Genomic DNA, 20,850 nt, shown 5'->3' with positions numbered 1-20,850 from the left:
TCGTTCCTGGGTAGATATCCTGGTGTGTGATTACCTTCCTATCTGACGGAATTACATGTATTGATCTTTTTGTTAGTATTATAATCATTTTAGGAGATACCGTAACAAAATAATGCAAGTTTCCATGTTGTTTTACTACTCTTTTGTTCTGTAACAACAATAATAAAAATACCTACTGCCAACAAATCCAGAAGGAGAAAAACACCCTGTTTTTCAAGAAAATAATCCTCTGCAATGTAACATCCAATGACACAGGACCTTAAACAGAAATAATCTCATTGTGTAGAAACATTTTTATGCTTTAGAATATTCTACAACCATCTCATTTACTTTACTGAAATGCACAAATTTATTTGCTATGCAATATGCTTCATACCTTCAGGGAGTCAAAAAATCATGTTCAACATGCCTTTTCATTTACACTGTGTAACTAAATGTACCCTACTTGGCTGCCTTCTCTTCTCTTGCAGGTGGCACATCTTCCTTGTAGCAGCCCAAGAAATTTGGCAGGCTCACAATGAATTGGATTAGAATATGGATTTGAACCAAAACTAACTCAGTAAAAGAGGCTAAAATTTAGCTAGATCATGTCTCTGATCTGGCTTACTGCAAGGCTGTATGAATATTTCTGCCAGCATAATCAAGGGGTGACACAAGCAAGACTGGGTTTTTTGGGTTTTTTTGGCAACAGTATTTGCTTCTCCCAGCTTAAAATGATCATAAAACCAGCATTCATGTTACTATTGCTTCCTTCTCTTATTTTCTCACTTATGGTCATTAACACAGAAACAAGGGATCTCCCGCATTAGCATTTTCTCCCAGGAAAACATATCATTTGGCTTTCAATGTACTTATCAACCTCCGTCTTAAAACAAATTAACTGTTGGTTATCCTCCTGTGTATTGACGTTCTCTGATAGCAAACTTTAAAATATTTCTAGCCCCATAGAGCCAGTTTACAACCACTTCTTATGCTTATGCAGTTTTTAGCTAATAATGGTCTATTCTTGCCTTCCGTTTACTTCTCTGAAGCTATTTACAGACTTCAACCATACACCTCTTTTAGAAAGCCTTAGGTGATTCCACATGTCAGGCAGTCATGGCGTGTGGGGAGTTAAGACTGCTGTGTAGGGAGTTAGGTTGTCATACTGATGCCCTATTTAATAGAAGAGAATATATGCAGAATATTCCATTATATTTTTTTAAATTATTTTTAATTAGTCAAATGGAATAAAGGATTTTTATACTTTGTAGATATAAGAAAAGCCTATATGTGCAGGGAAAGGCCATAGTATTGCAGACCTAATAAATACATGACTTGTCATTTTTAAGAGTCACTGCTGCTAAAATACTAACCACAAGCAGTCGAGTGCACTTAAGAGGAGATAATTGTGGCCTAATCCACTACATAACTTCTTCGGATCCATTTGAATGAATGGGATAAGTATATCCACTCCTTCGTAGCTGAAGAGTTCCTGTTGAAACGTTAATCAAAGCAATATGTTTCTTAAATAATATTTACTAAATAGCTACATAAAAGAAAATACAAAGGAAATTGAAAAAATGAAATATTTATATCATAATAAATTCAGTGCACTTGTTAGAGCAAGATAAATCCCTTACAATATACGTAAGAAAAAGAGATTTTCAGTTTTTCCAAACTGCTAATCTCATTTGTTAACACTTTCATATATTAATTTCAAAATTATGTACATTAGCAATTAAATAGGTAAGACACTTCCAAGTGGATTTCTGAGTTATTTTGAATTTTAACTGTCACAAAACCCAATTATCAGACCTGACTGGTTAGCGATGCACTATTATTGACATCTGCTTAATAATAATAATAGAATCAGTATCCTTTACATTAAAATATACCCTGTTTTAATGTTTTCTGCACAGTACGAGGTAGAAAGATGCATACCTTTCTGAGGAGATCATTTTTACAGACAGCAGACAAAATAAATAATATATCAGCTTGGATTTCCAGTAGAACAGCATCTTCTTTCTCTTTAGATTTGTTTGCTGCATACTTTAGGATGTCTATAAATGAATATATTTTATACATGTGAATGTCCTATATGCAAGTCAGAATTCTGTTACAGCTGCTGACAAGGAATTAAAAATCAAATTTACAGCAAGGGATTTTTAAAGGAATTTACTTATGCAGTTCAGTTTTGTCTCCTGTGTTTTGTACTAGCTTACAGAAGTGCAGCACTCTGATGCTGTAGTTGCATGGGCTTTACTATTGGTGACAGAGTAAATGACAGTAGATGATAGTAGCTTGCACAGACTTCTTTGTTCAGCCTCTGTGCTGCCCCTTGTATTATTCCAGTGCAATGAATTCAGGGAACTGATCTGAATTAAAGAACTCTTAGAAAAAGGCAGTGAACTTACTGATTTGCTCTACTGTACAGCCTCACTAACATTTGCACTGACAGTGGAAATGTGGGAGATGCAAAATACCACCACTCTTGAGAAAATCAGCCTTGGAACCACTATGTGAAAGAGGACATTCAAACAAAGAAGTCCTCCAAATTAAGAAAAGTTACTTGAATCTGATATGTAAGGAATAGCATTAATTTTGCTTTCACTAAAATCTGTAAGTTTCCACAGAGTCTTCACTGGAGTTCAACTTTCAACTGAGGATATAAAATCTGTTATTTCTAGGCTTTTTATTAGAACATACTCTTTGAATTCCAAAGGATCTTACTTATTTTGTTTCTTTCAACATGACTCAGAGTATTGGAAACTTATTATTATTGTAAGAAGAGAACTTAACACAGTTTGTATTAGAACTTAAAACCAAATCTAACAGTAGGTATGTGTTACTGAATAAGAAAATGGTCTAAATTTGCAGGAGCAGTGGTTAAGCAGTTTTATTCTGCTTTTATTCATTCATAATGTTATTCATATAGAAGTGTGTTATTAATTTTCTTCTATTTAAAGAGGAGTTGTGGAAAGTGACACCATTCCCCCAGCAAGTTTGCCAATGACACTAAGCTGTGTGGTTTGATCAACACACTAGAGGGAAGGGATGGGATCGAGAGGGACCTTGGCGCGCTTGAGAGGTGGGCCAATGCCAACCTCATTAACTTCAACAAAGCGAAGTGCAAGGTCCTACACCTCGGTCAGGGCAATCTCAGGCACAGCTACAGGTTGGGTGGAGAAGAGATTCAGAGCAGCCCTGCAGAGAAGGACTTGGGGGTGTTGGTTGACGAGAAACTGAACGTGAGCCGGCTTCAGTGTGCACTTGCAGCCCAGAAACCAACTGCATCCCGGGCTGCATTAAAAGAAGCGTGACCAGCAGGCCGAAGGAGGTGATCCTGCCCCTCTACTCTGCTCTTGTGAGACCCCACTTGGAGTACTGCGTACAGTTCTGGTGTCCTCAACATAAAAAGGACATAGAGCTGTTGGAGCAAGCCCAGAGGAGGCCACAAGGATGATAAGAGGACTGGAGCACCTCCTGTATGAAGACAGGCTGAGAGATTTGGGGTTGTTCAGCCTGGAGAAGAGAAGCTGCGTGGAGACCTCATAGCAGCCTTCCAGTATCTGAAGGGGGCCTACAAAGATGCTGGGGAGGGACTCTTCATTAGGGACTGTAGTGATAGGAGAAGGGGTAATGAGTTCAAACTTAAACAGGGGAAGTTCGGGTTAGATATAAGGAAGAAGTTCTTTACAGTGAGGGTGGTGAGGCACTGGACCAGGTTGCCCAAAGAACTGGTGAATGCTCCATCCATGGTGGTGTTCAAGGCCAGGTTGGACAGAGCCTTGGGCCACGTGGTTTAGGGCAAGGTGTCCCTGCCCATGGCAGGGGGGTTGGAACTAGATGATCTTAAGGTCCTTTCCAACTCTAATTATTCTATGATTCCATGATTCCATCATAGACTTAGGTAGAACAAGACTCATGGCTGGAGTTTCTAGGAACTATCACAATGAAAATAAGATGTAACAAATGTAGTATAATAAAGGGAGAAAGGGCAGCTTTCACTCTGAAATTAAATACCTAGGCTTTTACAGCTGTCTGTTTTGTTTAATTCATTCAATTATCTGTGTTAAGGTGTAACAAAATTCAAAATCCAATCAATTACATCTTGTTTGAGATTTTTAAGTTTTTCAGGAGTCAGAGGAGTAATACATAAAACCAGAACACACAAATTATTATGAACATTCTTAGTGTCAACAGAAATGTCCTAATATAAGTACAGCAATACAAATTGTGCTTTACCCAGTAGCTGGCTAATTGCTCCCTGGTCACACAAATTAAGGTTCACAGCATCATCGTAAAGGGCCACGACAGACCTCAGCACCCTCAGGCTGTAGCGCATTTGTGCAAGTTTGTTGCCACGACCACTTGTTCCATGGAAACTGTTACCTTGACCAAAGAAAGCATCTGTGGAGCAATCACAATGAATAGTTTGGTTTTTTTCTTTTGGCAGACAGTGTACGTTCAGAAAAATAATGTGCTCAGGAAAAAAACCCAGAAACCTAATCTAAAAACAAACAAAAAAAATTGCTTAATGTTAGGCTTCTTGTTCAAAACTACCTAGTAATAAGCCTTTCCGTGCAGAGCTACAGCTCTTACATTTGTAAGAAAGGTATGATTTGGTGGGCATTTAAATTTTTTTTTTTTTTTTAACCTTACTAGGTTAATGAGCAGTCTCCAAAACTCAAAATATTTTTTCTAGCACGACATATAATATCAACCTTTAGATCTCCGTTGCACCCAAATGAAAAATCCTTTCTAGAAAAACATATACATTTTGTGAAGAAAACTATCTATCCCCAGAAAACCAGGTGATGAAATTGGGTGCAGTTAGTTGTCTTTTTGTTTAGCCCATACTCTTAGCTGATGGCCACAAGCCAGATTTAGTCTGGAAGCTGTCTTACTGTGTACAGCTCTTCAGCTTGAGTTACTGTGTCCTGCCTCATGGCAGGAACTACTGGTTGGACTTGTTGCCACAATGATTGTATCTGACTAGCTTAAAATATGGGCAGTAAAGATGTGTGGCTGCCCACAAAAGTGAAGGAATACCAATACAGTGGTACACAGGGAACGGGGCACCAGCTTACCCTTCAGCACAAAAAAAAAAAATATGATGCTTGGTTGGTTTTTTTAAGAAAGATTACTTTCCTAGATGACCTGTTGAAAAAGAATCATTCTGACTTCATGACTTTTGCATTTTTCCTTACTGTTAAAGAAAGTAAGTTCAGTTGAGTTTTGTTTTGAGGTCACTGTGTATGAAACCCATGAGCATGTACTTACCTTGGCCTGTACACCATTCTAGAAACACAAGGAGAAGAGTATTTGCTTGGCAGGACAAATATTTATCTATTAACAAGGGAGCCACAGAAGCTAAAATAGCAATTGCATGAAGCTGTAATTCTTCATACTGAGCAGCAGACCATTCATAAAATCCAGGCTTTTGATTTGGTTTTACATAATAAAGCAAAGCTGGCATAACATCATTTTCACTGAGAAGCTGCAAAGTCAAGACAAAGAGACAGATTACAGGTTTCACATGCAAGTAAAAACAATCCAAAGCAATGAGTCAACTTTATCTGTCGCACACTAAGAAAATTATTTTTTATTGAGAAAGTATGTCATGAAGGCTACAAGTACAGACAAACTCTGTTTATATTTGGTAGCGTTCCCACAGACTGTGGTTTGTTAAACATTATTATGTTCTTCACATGTATTTCAATAATGCTTGGCAATCACTTGTCAGCTAATTTTCCTAGCATGGTCTAGGTTTGTAACTTTTCTAAAATAGAAACTCTATGCTCCTTTCAAATGGCAGGACTTGTTCTGAAGCTGTGTATAAATTCTTGATTTGGAGAACAGCTGATTTCAGTCTACTGCACTATAATATTCCTGTGATTCTTTTGAACTCCCTTTTTTTTTTTTTTTTTTGCTTACCATATCTTCTGTTCTGTTACAACTTACCTGTACAGCATGTGGGTCTTTAGATAAGACTCCTATTACATGAAATAGCAATTTCTTCATCTCAAAGTCCTCATAACAGCGGGTAAGTTTAAGACCTTTCACCAAGGGATTGGGAATTTTAACTATGAGGGAAATTGCAGATAAGTTGCAAAAAAATAATGATTAAAAGTAAAAATAGTGTGCTTTTATACAGTATGAAATCTCTTACCTTCAGTAAATGTTGCAAGTGCTATTAGCAGCTTTGCAAATCCACTTTCCTATAGGTATTCAAAAAACATACATTAATTAAATTCAATTGCAACGAAATTAAGACTTATGATTTAATTTTAGGGTTTTTTGTTTGTTTGTTTGTTTGTTTGTTTTTTTCCCAGAACAGAGTTTAATGTATCCTATAGCAGAATAAAGAGAATTTGATCAAAGAAGAGATAAATCATTTAGACATTGTACAATACTAACTGCAGTCCTAAGGGTACAATTAGTGAAATCTTTGTCTCATTCAGTACAAGTCTGAACCTCTATGGGGAAATCCCCCAAACGTTTATTCACTACTATATACCACACAAGAAGACCATGTTCTAATTACTGGTAGAATCGTAGTTTTCAAAATGCATTTGTGCATGTTTAAGTTTGTACAAAAGGATCATCAGTACATACAATTTTGTGCCTTCAGTTGTGCATACTAATACACTTACATTCAACTGCAGTGCGAGTTGTACAAGTAAGTACATGAAAACTGCATGTATGAGCAACATGCACTTACAAATATTACATATAAAAAAATAAAAAAATAATATCTTAGAATTCACAGCTCCTAGAAAGCTAACAGGACAATTATATCTGATATAACTATGGATAGGGCCAAGGCCGGGGGTGTCTATGCAGCACAGTTTAGGCAACAGAGCTTTGTTTCTGAGGTGATTAGGAGCCATGGTTACTGGGACATTATTCTACTTGAGCAACAGAATGCATTAGCTTGGCCTCAGTACTCTGGCAAAGACAACACAGAGCCTTCCACCAGCTCCCAGCAGGAGCAGAGCTCACAGAACACCACGCAAACATCCCCACAGAATCAAGTGGTTCCATTAGTTTTGCAGCAGCTGGGCTCAGATTTGTTCAGCCTAGTTCTGGAGGTTAGCATACACTCAAATGATTTCAAAAAAATATTGTAAAGTAATTTTAAAGAAAATATTGAAGTACACAACTATATTGCCTATTAGGTTTTGTCTCTAGGGTATCTATGTTATCTGTACAAAGCCATTGCAAAGTGGTTAAATAAAAAACAACATCAAAACTTCTTAATGTTTTCTCCTTGCTTATTAATGCAGTACTAAATTCTAATGGAAACCAGTAAGCAATTACCAAACACACAGTTTTGTTCAAACACAGAGATAATGAATACCATTATAAGCTTTATTTTACATATAATTTTCAGTTTACTTGTGGTGAGAAAATTATTTTCCTTTTCAAAGGCTCACATTCCTGCGCTGATTTCAGAATTACATGAAATGCAAGACTGATTTTCTCATGTTGCTTGATAAGAAGGAAAAAAGAGAACATTCTGATGATAATTTCTCTGGTATTATCTACAAGGCAGGATTCAGTGGTAATGTTAATGTTTTTGTCTACCTAATACTTATACCCAGTACCTTGTAAAATCTCTAGGGAGGCTGAGAATACAGAATCTAAAGTACAACATTTTCATTTTTTCCTTGCATTGAAACTATTTTTCTTCCCTGTAGTATAAGGTATTAAAAATATGTGTCTTGGTTATTTATTTTGTAGGAAAAAGCCATGTTTCTACAGCCAGATAAACAATTTGAATCTTTTAGACATCAAATATGTTGCTGTGATAGTATAACAGACATTACATAATGGTTAGAAATAAAATGGAAAACTTGAATGAAAAATCTGTAATCTTCATTACAGACTATAAAATCTATTTAGTAATACAGCCATTGGGAAACTTTGACTCAAGTTGAGAAATTAGTTACTTGAAAGTAATCCATTCCTGGACAGCCAAAAGATCTACAGGAATTTGATTTCTTATTTATTCAGTACGTATGTCAAAGCTTCATTAAAGTTCTAAATCTCAACTGTAAAACAAGGGAGTAGAAGAATATTAACATCCATAAAAAGTCAACTTCTCTGCAGGCTCCTCGTAAATATTCTGGAATATTACAGAAGAACGAAGTCACCTACTTGTTAGGCAAGACATCCTAGCGCATTCCGGACTACATTTATGTGACAGTCTTAAGAAGAATTTATGTGCCTCTTATTAACTGGATCTAAGTTATTATTTTCTCAACATCTTATTTAAAGCTTCTGAGCAAACCCTTCTCGTTCCTGGTTACAAGGCACAGATATTTCAGCTGAATTTGAGCCACCTGAATATAGCCTGTCCTCCTACGTTTTCAAACAACAAATGAGATTTAGTGCAAAGCTCGTAACAGAACGGCACATCTGAGAATCTGTACAAGAATACAGGAGTCAACATTAACTTTTGCACATAAATAGTGTTAGTGTAATTTTCTAGGTATTAAATAAGGTTGCTGCTAGTACTCCAGGCCAGTGATCTGCAGATCTGAAGTCTCTCTGAGGTAGAGGTAATGGCAGAAAGAAAAAGGGTTTCTTACTCAGCAAATCTAAGAAAGAGGAAAGCACTGGAGACAGAGTAGAAGAAATATTATCACCCTAATGGGAAAAAATACTGGTTATATAATAGTAAAGGAGAAGTTATTAGTGTCTGGAATATATCTATAAATACTTACAATCATAGGTGCTGCAGGATTTTCAGCTAGTAATGTGGCAAACACCAAGAGGTCATTCCGTAGCTGACGATCATAATGCCGGAAACCATGCATAAGAAGGTCTTCAAATACTTCTTTCAAAGTACTTAAAAGAAAGTGAAATGCATTTTACCTTTTCATATTTTATATTTAGACAGCTCTAGGTATATGAATCCTCATTGGCATCATACTTTTCAAAGCCTTACGGTTTAAGTGCAAGAGAAATAACTTAAAACATGATTATGAATGGATTCTTATGTATACCACTCGACATCCATTTTAAGCATATACACAAGGTGCATGCATTATAAATTGCACACTGTATGCTCACGGTAACACACTGTCTGTGTTATAATTAATGAATAGAAAGACATAATATTTACTCAAGCATGGAACTGGATGTTCTTGAATTATTATTGAGAAAAATGGTCTAATCCTAAGTAGTTAAAATAGTGTAGCTCATTCAGGCAAAACCTGTTGTTTACTACAGCAGATGATCTAGAACTAAGCCTTGTGTATCATAGCATAGAATTTTCTACTAAGTTTATAACATAAGCATTTCTACAGTGCATGGCCTACTGAGTCCAATGTGTAAGTTTGAAAATTGTGCAATTAAATTTCCATCACACAAAGCAATAGATAGGGCTCTACCTCCTGCACTATGCAGCAGCGCACCTTGATCTCCCTCTTGCCCTGTAGTAGAATCAAGTGGTGGTGGATTCATGTGTTTGTGAAATAAAGAGAGGCTTGACAATGAAATAGTTTTGATGTAGACTGTACATGCTTTTAGCTGGACCCCGGCCACTGAGTTTGTAAGCTACCTGGCAGGCACCTCTTGGATCATATATCATTTCCTGGCATTTCACAGGCCCCAGTGCTGTCTAACGTGCTGAAACAGAAACAGGTGCCTGAGGGGTCTAAATCATGGGCTGCTTGGCTTTGAGGTCTGAATCAGCACTGCTTCCACTTTGGAGAATCAGATGTGTTAATACTGAAAACTTAATGAGGACTTAATGAGAGCCCTCCATTCCCTATTCGTGTTTTCTCTCGATTCATTTCAAACAAAATGCTACACAATAGGAAGGCTTTGGATGTCTCCAAAATCTCAGTATTAATTAATAAAATGCTTCCCTGTACTTACTGTACACATTCCAAGCTACTGAGCTGATTACAGACTTCTTCTTTTGAGGTATTTTCTATCAGGTTCCATAGGATTTCGGAGGAGCGGAACACCAGCTGTCCTGAGGGATCATCACCATTTAGATACAAACAGAGTCTGCTGGCTGCTCGGGCCTTCAGCATAAGCCTGCAATTTACTCCTAAAATTATGAAAATATGAATAAGTAATTCCCTGTAGATCAGTAAGTGTTTTAGGCATGTTCAGAGAACAAATGATCTAAGATCACAAGTAATGAGATTGCTGAAAGAACAGTTTGTACTAACCAGAGCTAGACAGATGCTGGAGAGCTTTAAGTACCCACAACTTCTCAATAGGTTGATTTTCAACTACTGCTAGTGACAAAACGAGTGTTTCTGCTAATCCTCCTAATTCAGCCATCTGAATTTTATATTTTGCACTTGTTGGCTGGTAACCTGCACATACAATAGCTTTAGTTATAACGCAGTAAATATTCAAAGTTTTGGTTACTTCATAAAACATTCATCCTATTCATCCTTATTCAAGAAAGGATTAAGAACCAAGTATCATATTTCCTTTGAAAAAAAAAATCTAATAAACAATAAGAGCTGCTTTTCTTATATCTGAGTATTAATAGTGCCTAAAGCATATCCAACAGTTACCCTCAAGAAGACTAAAATGCTATTTAAATAAACTAATTGCTTCCTAGAATTTACAGAATGAAAGAACACGCAGGGTGATAGACGGGTGAAAAACCTTCTTTGGGTCATAGGTCCTTTGGTGCAGGACCTAATTCTCTTCTGTAGCCTATTCCCTAGAGAATTAATGCCTTCTATAATTTTATTACTTAAAATATGTGAATCCAACTTTTGATTTATAAGCTTGACTTTCTAATATGTCCCTGTTTTTACTTTTGTCAATGCATATGCAAATCTATATTTCATTACTGAATTATGAGGGAGGTGGAAGCATTGAGAAAAGAAATTTTATCTATATATTCTAACTCATGAAAGTAAAGTTTTTCTTCGATTTCTTAAAAATATACACATCAAATGATATGAAACGCAGGACTGATAAATGCAGATAATGCGCATGGTGAAACAACTTTTAACTAAGCATAAACTCTGATAGGCTCTAAGTTCATATTACTTTAAAGGTAAAAGAACTCTGCAGATCAAACTTTGTCAAGATTTATATATATGCTTAGAGACGAAGATATTCACTCAAAAAATTAGACTGAAATACATTCTTCATTTTTGTGATAACGTCATTTCCTAAATCTGAAGGAGAGTAACAAAATCTGTCAATATTTAACGTTCACTTATCTCGATGGAAGTATTTACAGACATACAACCAACTGCACTCATAGCTGCTTTTAGGAATTGAGTCTTGTTTGTAAGGTAAACCCAGACTTATGCACTTTCATATTTCTAGTCTCCTGTGAGGGCTGTTGCAGCTGCAGCTTCTTCAGGCCTCCTAAAATAAATTAAACCTAGCAAGAGGGCACAGGAACTAGTGCCATGCTGTAGGAACACAGCAAGGGAGCATAGCATCCAACATACTCCTGTGTGGGATCCGCACTGTGACAATGGTCATCTGTAGCCAGGCTGCTATAAATCTATTGCTGCCTCACAGCGTGTGATACTGTGCCCCTCCAGGAGGGCATCCATGTCTGACTTTGCCTGATAACAGCCTCTGGCACCATCACAGAGGTCAAAGGAATAAACAGTAGTGGATTCTGATGACAGTTTGCATGCCTATCCGTAATACCACAGAATCATGCTTGAGCTCATATGCAGGCATCATCAGCATTTCTGCAGAGGCAAGTCAATCTATTCAAAGCCTATACTCAAATGTGTCCATATAATATGAACTCAATTAAATTTAGGTGGACTAAGATCTATCCCTCACAAGCAACACAAGTGAAACCAGAGCTGCTTCTCTCTGGCCTACATACACAAAGTTGAAAATTACATTTCCCTTCTTACAGTTCTGATCCCAACTACTCTTTCTTCCTCCATTGTCCACATTTCAGAGAACTTCACATTTTCTGGATACTATGTAATCATAATCCCCTAAGTGTAATAACTAATTCCTTGTACACTGATGAACTAATTTCAGATTTTGAGTATGCATTTCTATAAAAGTGTTAACTGCACATTTGCCAATGCTATATATTTAATGCATGAGATACAGTAACTATAGTTACAAAGAAAAATTAATCCACAGTTAATTAAAAGAGCCATTTCAAAGTAGCTGGGATCACATACACTGGATTTCTTGTGACACTTGAAGATACTGTGCTTTACCTGAAAGTAGTTTTCTTGGTGGCTCTGCATCATAAAAGCTAATAACACACTTACAGATTTGTATTCTAACTTGAGAGCTTGGCACCCTCATCAAATAACCTGTCAGAAACAGAAAAAAAAAAAAAAAAGTAATTTAAAAAGTTTGTTTTAGAAAGTAATCTTAACACTTCTATTTACAGTATTTAGTGTTTCTTTTGGTCATATCCCCTACAAATCTGTCATTTTGTGCAAAGTTTGATTATAAAAACACAAGGGACAGGGACTCCTACACCAAAGGGGACAAAGGGATCTTGGAGGAGTAGCATAAGGTTAATCAAAAAGAGACCTCCTCTGCTTTATGGCTGCAGACCCTTATAAGAGACTGGATGTTATTCCAGAAGTTGTGGAATTCAGAAGAAAGCTGCTATCCTAGGCTGTTGTCATCATTACCACGTCAGAAACTCTTCTTGTAGCAGACATGATGTGACATAAAGGGAGTACAGAAAGAGATCCTTTTCCACAAGATACAGAGAATTCCATTGAAAGCTATCAGTGCCTAACATGGATAATACAAACAATCTTTTAGTTTTTAGTGTCTTTTTGGACACTACTCTCAAGAGAACCTGGAACTATCTGAACTACCTGGAATAACTTTATGAAACCAGGAGGCCATTCTGCTATCTACTTGGACCTGTGAAAGTAAAGACTTCTAAAAATACTTTTTTCTCCCTCATTTCAAGGAGATATATATATATATGTATTTTTTTTTTCCCATGTCTGACAGGCTGACTGTGCTACCTCTTTACCATTTAAATCTTACCACTGAGTGAGCTGATATATCACTCCTGCTCTACTCTAAATCCTTTTTGACCTACAGTGCTTGCAGTATTTTCTTTGAAAATCACAAATGTGACATGCAAATTCATAAAAAGATATTTTGGTACTAAGACGTCCAGTGACATTAAGATATGCCTTTCACACCTTTTCCTCAACAGCTTTCTTAAAATAGATTTCTGAAAGATAGATAGAAGCTTATGACTCAGATGAAGCAGAAGGCTGAAGTCAGGAACTGCTACTCCTAGTAAGGCATGGCACTAAATTGACTTCTGTTTTGCCTTTGCAGATGATAGGTCTCAGGCTTTTGGGTTTTGAAGGTTTGAGCTGGGAGTCAGGTGTTACTGTTGCTCACTTGTTTCTTCCATTTGGTTTCAAAGAAGCAGGAAGGATACATGTTCCCCTTATGCTAGGCTTTAGTGTTTATAGTAATACACCAATTTCTCAGAGCAAAATGAAATAAGACAGATTATAGACAGGTTTAGTTCTTCAGTTGTACTGATAAACTTATCTCATGTAGCTTCTGACACTGGCAAATAGGTAATACTGCTAATCTGCAGGTTAACTGAACAGCAAAATAAGAATGATTTCTAATGCTAAAAAGCACAGAGGACTGGATGGATAATTGAAATAAATCACTTACATTTACTAAGGAAATTAAAGAAATCAAAACTGTGCTAAGAATACAGTCAATTTTATTATGGCATAATAATTATTTTATTGCGGCATATCAGTTTACACTCACCCAGTTGTGCGATGAATTTTGAAACCACTGTGGAATAGCTTATTTCATCAGAAAATTTCTTTTTCTGAAATGGTAACCTCCAAAATGGAATTTAAAAATATTACAACTATGCTTAAAACACTATAGAAAAACACTTTAATCAAGTCACCAGAATAGCTCAGTAGCTTTTCTCCTCCTTCTTGACATTTTTTGCAAATAAAAGACACTTTTCTCAGGACAAATGCATTCTACACTGAAAGTTCCAGTTCTGAAATCTGGCAATTACATTTTGGCAGTTACTGGTACATGTTCATAGATAATATTTTCATAATTCATATTTGATGCAATAAGAAATACTGAAAAAAACCCCCAAATGTCATTTAAATGTAGAAGATTAAATTCTGGAACCTATGCATTATCAGGCTGCTGCAGAGATAGACTACGCTTAGGTATGCGCAGAGGTGGAAAAAAAAGGATCCTATCCCTGGGCAAGACCTCTTGAAATGGATAAAAATAAAACTAATAAACTGACTCCAAATAGCTCAATGAAAAATTTATTTTTCAAAACAGGATATTAAGAAACACTCAATAACATTTACAAAATACTTAGCTATGACATAAACATGTAACTGCTAAAAATTCTCTGACAGTAAACATTACAATGTTATGCTAAGGTCTCTGCAGCTCATAGTGTAGAAGCAGCTTTCCGGTAGGTTTACCTCTGTAAACATAACCAGAGAAAAAGAAAGGAGAAAGCAAATAACAGAATAAATGGAGGTGGGGGAAGAAACAGACATTGAAAAAGAAGTGGGACGAAGACAGGTAAACAGAAGCAGTTTTGAAAGAGTGGAAAATTTTACTACAGGAGTCCTACTATCTGTAAGGAAATTTTAAGTAACAGCCCCTCCCTCTAGTTATAGGCTTCTCTTTGCCATATGAAGTAGTAGTGAAAGTGGTGGAATTTCCACAGTACAGACATTAAAGCAACACCCAAGGCTGCAATCTTCCAAAATATATTCATCACAAACAGCACAATTATTGCTGAACTGCTTTAAGAGATGAAAAGTCTTACTCACAACTACATTTTATCAGCTTTCTACACTCATTCTCAGTTTTGTCACATTCTCAGTTTTGCTTCTGCCAGACACTGAAGAAAATGAAACTTTGTGATGTATTTTCTCATTTCCCACTGTGTGGCAGCAAAAGAAAGTAGGACAACCGATGGTGCTCTGAGAACCAAAAGATTCAGCTGAGTAGTTCTATCCTTATTAAGCCTAACAGCTGAGAGGAAGCTATGTAAAAAACTATTTGAATATCTAGTTTACTATGCAACTCCTTTCTGTAATTTTTCTCTTCCTTATTCTCTCCAGTTATAATTAAATACAGGAGTAGCTGTAGTTGCAAGCATTCCATAAGTAACTATTAAATTATTGAGGAGGAGAAAACTACTGACAAGTGCAGATAAATTCTGTTTTACAGAACATTTACAGAACCTAAATTCTGTTCTACAAATAAAGTACATTATGACAATGAAGATGCCTGAAAGTTCATGCAGTATGTTTTTAAAGTAATTATAAATCCCAAATGCTCCAATTTTGGTTCTTTCTCTCATGCAATGTGGCTTGTCATTTCATAAAGTCTTTAATACCTTCAGGTATTAAAGTGTCTTTGTGCTACCTTATGTTTTTAAACTGACTTAGAGTGTTTGTTTAAAACTGCAAAGCATACTTCAGTAGGACTTAGCTGCTGAAATCTTCAGAGGCGAGCAGTCCCAGAACAATTTACTCAGACACCTTGGGGAACCTTGCTTCCAAGCAAGCTGGGGCCAATTACAATATAGTTTTGAATGACATAATAGATGGTTCCACAGATACTGAACTGCTAAAATGGGTCCCTCCTCCATGCCAACAGAAGCTGGACTCAAGGAAAACACAGTTCATGGAAAGGAAGGGTAATATAACAGATGCCTTTCAGATACAGATGCCTTGTAAATGGATGCTGTATGCATATCTCAGTTGCCTTAGAAAACGTATGAACATGTTAATAAGCAATGTTTAAATCTCTAAAATGAGGGCTGAAGTACTTACCCACATAATTTAATAAGTTCACATAAAGGCTCAGTGAAAGCTTCTTGTTCATTCATTTTTTCTGCACACAGGTTAAGAATTTCCATTATTTGTGCTAAATCCTTAAGGGGCTTTTAATTTAAAGTTAAGGAAATGGGGCTGTTTGTACTGCTATGAATCAGAAGAAAAAGTTGAACACTATATTCGTCATACTTCAGAGACACAAACAAGAAAAAGCAAGGCCAATGCTTTCAAAGTTAGATGTGTAAAATAAAGCATACGAGTCAATACTTAGGCTTTTCAAAGCAGCCTTATTCTACAACTTTGCAAACCTGATTTAGCTTTTTTATCAGCTGGACTCACTGGAAGTTCAGTACTGAATATTTAAAAATACAGGATGAAAAGTTTTTACATCACAGTGTCAGATTTACCTATCTAAATTCTGAGACAGCCTTGAGGTATTTAAATTCTTCCCTACTCTAGTCCCAGGTGACTAACTAAGGTTTGAAAATCTGGACCCAAACACATATTGAGATTATAAAATTTAGGGCAAAGGTAGAGACACAAGATCAAAACTGAACAGATCACTGAGACCAAGAAGTTACTACCAATTCACTGACTCACAGAAACTGCCTGTAAGTACTTAGACACAACTCAATTGTGAAGTATTACGATAGCTTAAATCACTGTGGCAATTAGCTGAACTGTATGAAATTAATTGCATTTTTCCATATGCCCACGCCCTCTCTAGTACTTCTGATTTCTGGAAGACATTCAATTTGTACTGCAAATATGAAAAAAGTTTCAGATAAATTAGTCTGACTTTATCTTAATTTAAAATGTCTCCTCACTGGAAGTCATTGCTATTTTATCTGCTGCTTCTTAAGTAAGTGACAATTATTATGCTTGCCTATTCTGAGTTGAAAGTATACTAATTACATTTTGAGCACTTCTACCACTGTAAAGGTGAGATCCCTCTGCTGACTTTTGTAGCAAATGAACCTAGCATCCAAGAATCTTGCTAACCTGCCAGCCTTGGCTGTGTGTGCGCAAGAAGGCCAGTGATGAGAATGTGTGTGCTCTCGATGTGGAAGCACAGCACATCACAAAATGCTTTGCTGAAAAGTCAGAGTACTATCATACATAAAACACCATGAATTCAGAATTCTACAATGCCAAAAAGGATACAAGCCCATTTTCAAAACGCTTGACTACCTTCTTGAGATTTTTCAGCTGCTCTTTTTCCAAATCTTTCTTAAGTAAAAGAATGGAAAACAGGTTTTAATTACAGTTTACCTTAGCACATTGAATGATTATGTTTATCCCCTTTTAAGTTTAAATGAAAGTGGAAACCAGATTAAAAAAGTCACAAGACACAAAGAAGTTCTGAAAGTGCTTTGCAGCAGGATTAGCTCCTTGATCAACCCTCATTTCTAAATACAGAGTCTATGCTCTTGTAAATGCAGAGACTTTTCAAAACTCTATCTTTTGTTCAAATGTGTGGGCTCTTTTTTTAAAATTCTTCAGGATTCTGTGAAAGACAACTAATAAAACCAAATCTATGTCACACCTGACACAAATGTGTAAAAATGTAGATCTAAGTGGCTTAGAGTGGAGCTCTGATACCACTAGGAAACAGTTTGAAAATTCAAAGTTAAAAACTGAAGTGAGGATATGACAGGGTGTGTCAGTGATACACAGCATTCATTTCAGCTCTTCTGAGCACCTCCACGCTGGGCAAGAGCACTGCACCTTGAGGCAGGCCAGAAAGCTGTGTCGGGAATGTACAAGCCCAGAATCCTAAGGGCATTTTATCATATACTCTCTAGAGAAGCAGTAAACAACATCATCCAGTGCATTTTAATTTGGTCACTCAGTTTATACTATCAGCTCTGCATAAAGGGGGGAGGGAGGGGAGACACAAACTACTTCTCTGTGGGACATTAACTTAAAATGTGGTATGTTTAATCAAGTTCTTGTTTTAAGAGTATAAATTATTAGGGTTTTAGATCAAAAGTAACTGATAGCTTAGTGAATTTAGTCTGCCAAATCTTGTAGTCTATGGAAGTCCATGAGATGCTAATCTCCTGTGCATCTAGGTACTCATATCTGTTTTTCAACACTGAACTTTGTATATCTCTCCTTCCTTTAAAATCATCTCCCTGCAGATATGCCAGCAGTTAACTTGGGCAATTACATAAATTCCTGACATACTTTCAGTAACTGTACTCTGCATGCTTTTCTGTTTCTCAGCTGTAGGTTTCAGCACTCTAAAACTCCCAGATAAACTATGAATTTTGCGTGTTTGAGCCCCTACTGGGTTATATATGTAGATAGATATATAGATAGATAGATAGATAGATTTTTTTATATATATATAAAAACATCACTGATAATGTTCTTTATTACAATGACCATCTTTAGAAGAAGTGTTCAATACCAGATCATTCAGCTTCGTGCTCTGTGGCTCCAGTTACTGGTGCCATCTGCTTTATTTAGGGCAGGTACTAAAGTAATGTATGAAACATTTTTCTAAGCCCCATTACTACCTGTGTAACTGATATAACGAGGTATTAGGCTTACTTACTGAGTCTGAATCTTCGAGTAGTTTAATGACGCGATTCAAATCCACTGATCTTAGCTGCGTATCCTGGAAAAGTCACACTTTTTAGTTTTATATTTTTACAGACTGTGCTTTAAAAGTGCTTAAACCTTAAAATGTAAGAGTGCCGCGCTGAAACAACATGGATCTACCCACGGACTTGCTAAATTCGGGCTGTGTGTGGAGCACAACCAGGGGCTTGTTCTCAGCCCGACGTAGTGGCCAAGCCAAGCCAAACCAAACCAAGCCAGGCCAGGCCAGGCCAGGCCATGACAGCGCCTCCCGGCCGGCGGTGGCAGCAGGCGGCGGGGCTAGGCGTGACTCCCGGCCGCGGGTAGGCTCACCTGGATGGCACCGAGGTCCGCGCCGGCGCCCGAGGCGATCCTGCGCCGCTCCCCGCCGCCGCGAGAGGGGCCGGAGGCCGGCGACAGCGCCGGGGAGCGGGCCGGGGAGAGGGAGGGCGCCCGTGAGGCGGGGGCCTCAGTCACGGCCAGGGTGGCCATGGTGCTATCTCACACGGCCGCCCGACCGCCCGCCGCGGCGGCAGCAGCAGCAGGGCGGCCCCACGCCGTTGCCATGGGAGCGGGGCGGTGCCACCTCCCGGCACCGGGGCCCAGGCCTGCTGCGGCCTCGCGTGTGCCCCGCGCCGCCGGGCTGCGGGGCGGCGGGCAGCGTGTGCCCGCTGTGCGCCCCGTGCCTCCCGCTTCCCCCCGGCCTGCAGGACCCAGCCTTGCCCCTCCTGCCCTCATTCCCGTGCTCCATCTCTACACCTCGGCCGGACACCCATCTGTTGTTACACCCTGCTCCACGCTACCAGCAATGCCATTTTGTGGCCTGTTATAAAGTGCTTCCTCAGCGAGAAAATGATTTCCCAGCCCTCTGCAGAGCAGAGGTTGGGCGTTTCCTGCTTACTGAGGAGCTGTAAGAGAGAGGCTGGTTGATCCGTAACTTCTGATCATGAATAAACCACAGTGAGAGACCACCATGACAAACACTGAAGCAGATGGGACAGCCCTGTCTGGGATGGCCCATGGGGAGCGAGGGGAGCTGAAACTTTTCTCTGCATAGACCGATACAAAACAAATGACTAATGCCTGGAAAGTAATAAAGGCAGTGACAGAAGCATCAGGGGATTTGGATATATTTCACTTGCTCACAGTTTCCACCCCTAGGTTTGCTACTGCATCTCCCGGCTGAAAGCAGAGCTGATGTTGGGAGGACATATGTACACCTGATGGGCATGTGGTCACATTCTGAAATACCATCTCCAGGGAGTGTGGCTGAGCCCACCAACACCAAACTGCCTGGGAACACCAGGCTCTTTGCGGAGTTTATGTCTGGAGGAGAGCTGGGTATCTAGAAGTGGCTGCAGCAAAAGGTGACACCTCATGGAGTGCTTACTTCTGCTGCCCTTTGCAGGACGCAGAATGCCTTGGACAAGTTACGCATATGCAGCTTCGGATATCCATATATCCCAAGTCTTTGACTGATATCAACCCCAGTTTTCATTAACAAATAATTAACTCCTGTGATTCCAAAGAAACATCTAAATACGTGAATAAATTTATTAAATCCTTAAGATAGCTGTTTGAATCTCCAGACAGCTTTTATGGGAAAAGAAGTAATTGGTAACAGAAACAAGAAAGAAACTTTTATGGCTCCAACTATAACCAACATAGTTCTTATCTTCATTCCTCCCAGCTTGCGTGCTACACCCCTCCCACTTCATACCTGCCTTCTTCAGAAATAAGATGTGTATCATGTTTAGTACTCACATATGCTATACAGTTCTCCTTCCATCAGAAGGAAAATACACACCACCACACGTACCCATCCATGCTCTGCATTTTGTACAAGTTCATCCTGTTTACAACTCCAAAATGACAGCAAAAATATAGCCTAGTATAGAACAGGACTCTAATTTGGAAAATGCACTTTGACACCCGTAATGCCCCAAGTTGCATTGGTAGGAACACAGGTCACACAGTGGCAGGATATGTAGGACATTACAGTGCATTCATCTAATGTGACAATGCCGCTGCCAGTCTGGCGTTAGATACTTTTCATCCACCCATGTAGACACATCTCTCCATTCCACTATTTTACTAGCCCTTCCGCATTCCACTTAAACATTTGTTTCTGTGAGCATTTTCAGCAGCTGTCTTGTACCTGGGCCTACACTGGATGGAACAAGATTTTCTATTAGGCTTTTGAGATTACTTGTAATGACAGTGCTTATAGGTCTGCAAGCAGCACTGAACAAACTGGATTGTGGTCTTTTTTGCTTTGTGCCCAGCTACTTACTGAAGTTGTATATATTAAAAAAAAACCCAACCCCAAAACCCAAATGCTAAAATTTTCTTTTATTGTGGTTTAAGTGGTTTTAAGTTCTGTTGCTTGTGTTTTGAATGACAAATGTATAGGGAACATAGCTAAATTGGGCAATTTAGTCTGTAAATAATAAGC

The 20,850-nt window shown here is 38.1% G+C and overlaps 1 protein-coding gene across 1 annotated transcript in view; it reads right to left on the bottom strand.

Moving 5' to 3' along the window:
- CFAP69 (cilia and flagella associated protein 69) overlaps positions 1 to 18,911 on the bottom strand; it is a 30,039-nt gene extending 11,128 nt beyond the window's left edge. The window contains 16 exon segments of the mRNA XM_030505354.1: positions 177 to 258; positions 1,356 to 1,474; positions 1,924 to 2,042; positions 4,228 to 4,392; positions 5,266 to 5,482; positions 5,947 to 6,068; positions 6,155 to 6,203; positions 8,715 to 8,838; positions 9,874 to 10,051; positions 10,176 to 10,325; positions 12,180 to 12,278; positions 13,738 to 13,814; positions 15,804 to 15,913; positions 16,971 to 17,036; positions 18,370 to 18,432; positions 18,729 to 18,911. Of these exon segments, the coding sequence (XP_030361214.1) occupies positions 177 to 258; positions 1,356 to 1,474; positions 1,924 to 2,042; positions 4,228 to 4,392; positions 5,266 to 5,482; positions 5,947 to 6,068; positions 6,155 to 6,203; positions 8,715 to 8,838; positions 9,874 to 10,051; positions 10,176 to 10,325; positions 12,180 to 12,278; positions 13,738 to 13,814; positions 15,804 to 15,913; positions 16,971 to 17,036; positions 18,370 to 18,432; positions 18,729 to 18,887 (1,899 nt within the window). The 5' untranslated portion in view covers positions 18,888 to 18,911.
- Between the last annotated feature and the right edge of the window lie 1,939 nt (positions 18,912 to 20,850).

Source organism: Strigops habroptila, chromosome 1 (assembly GCF_004027225.2).
Source record: "Strigops habroptila isolate Jane chromosome 1, bStrHab1.2.pri, whole genome shotgun sequence".
Taxonomy (NCBI): Eukaryota; Metazoa; Chordata; class Aves; order Psittaciformes; family Psittacidae; genus Strigops; species Strigops habroptila.
Note: the sequence above shows the minus strand (reverse complement) of the source record. Positions and strands in the feature narration are given on the sequence as shown.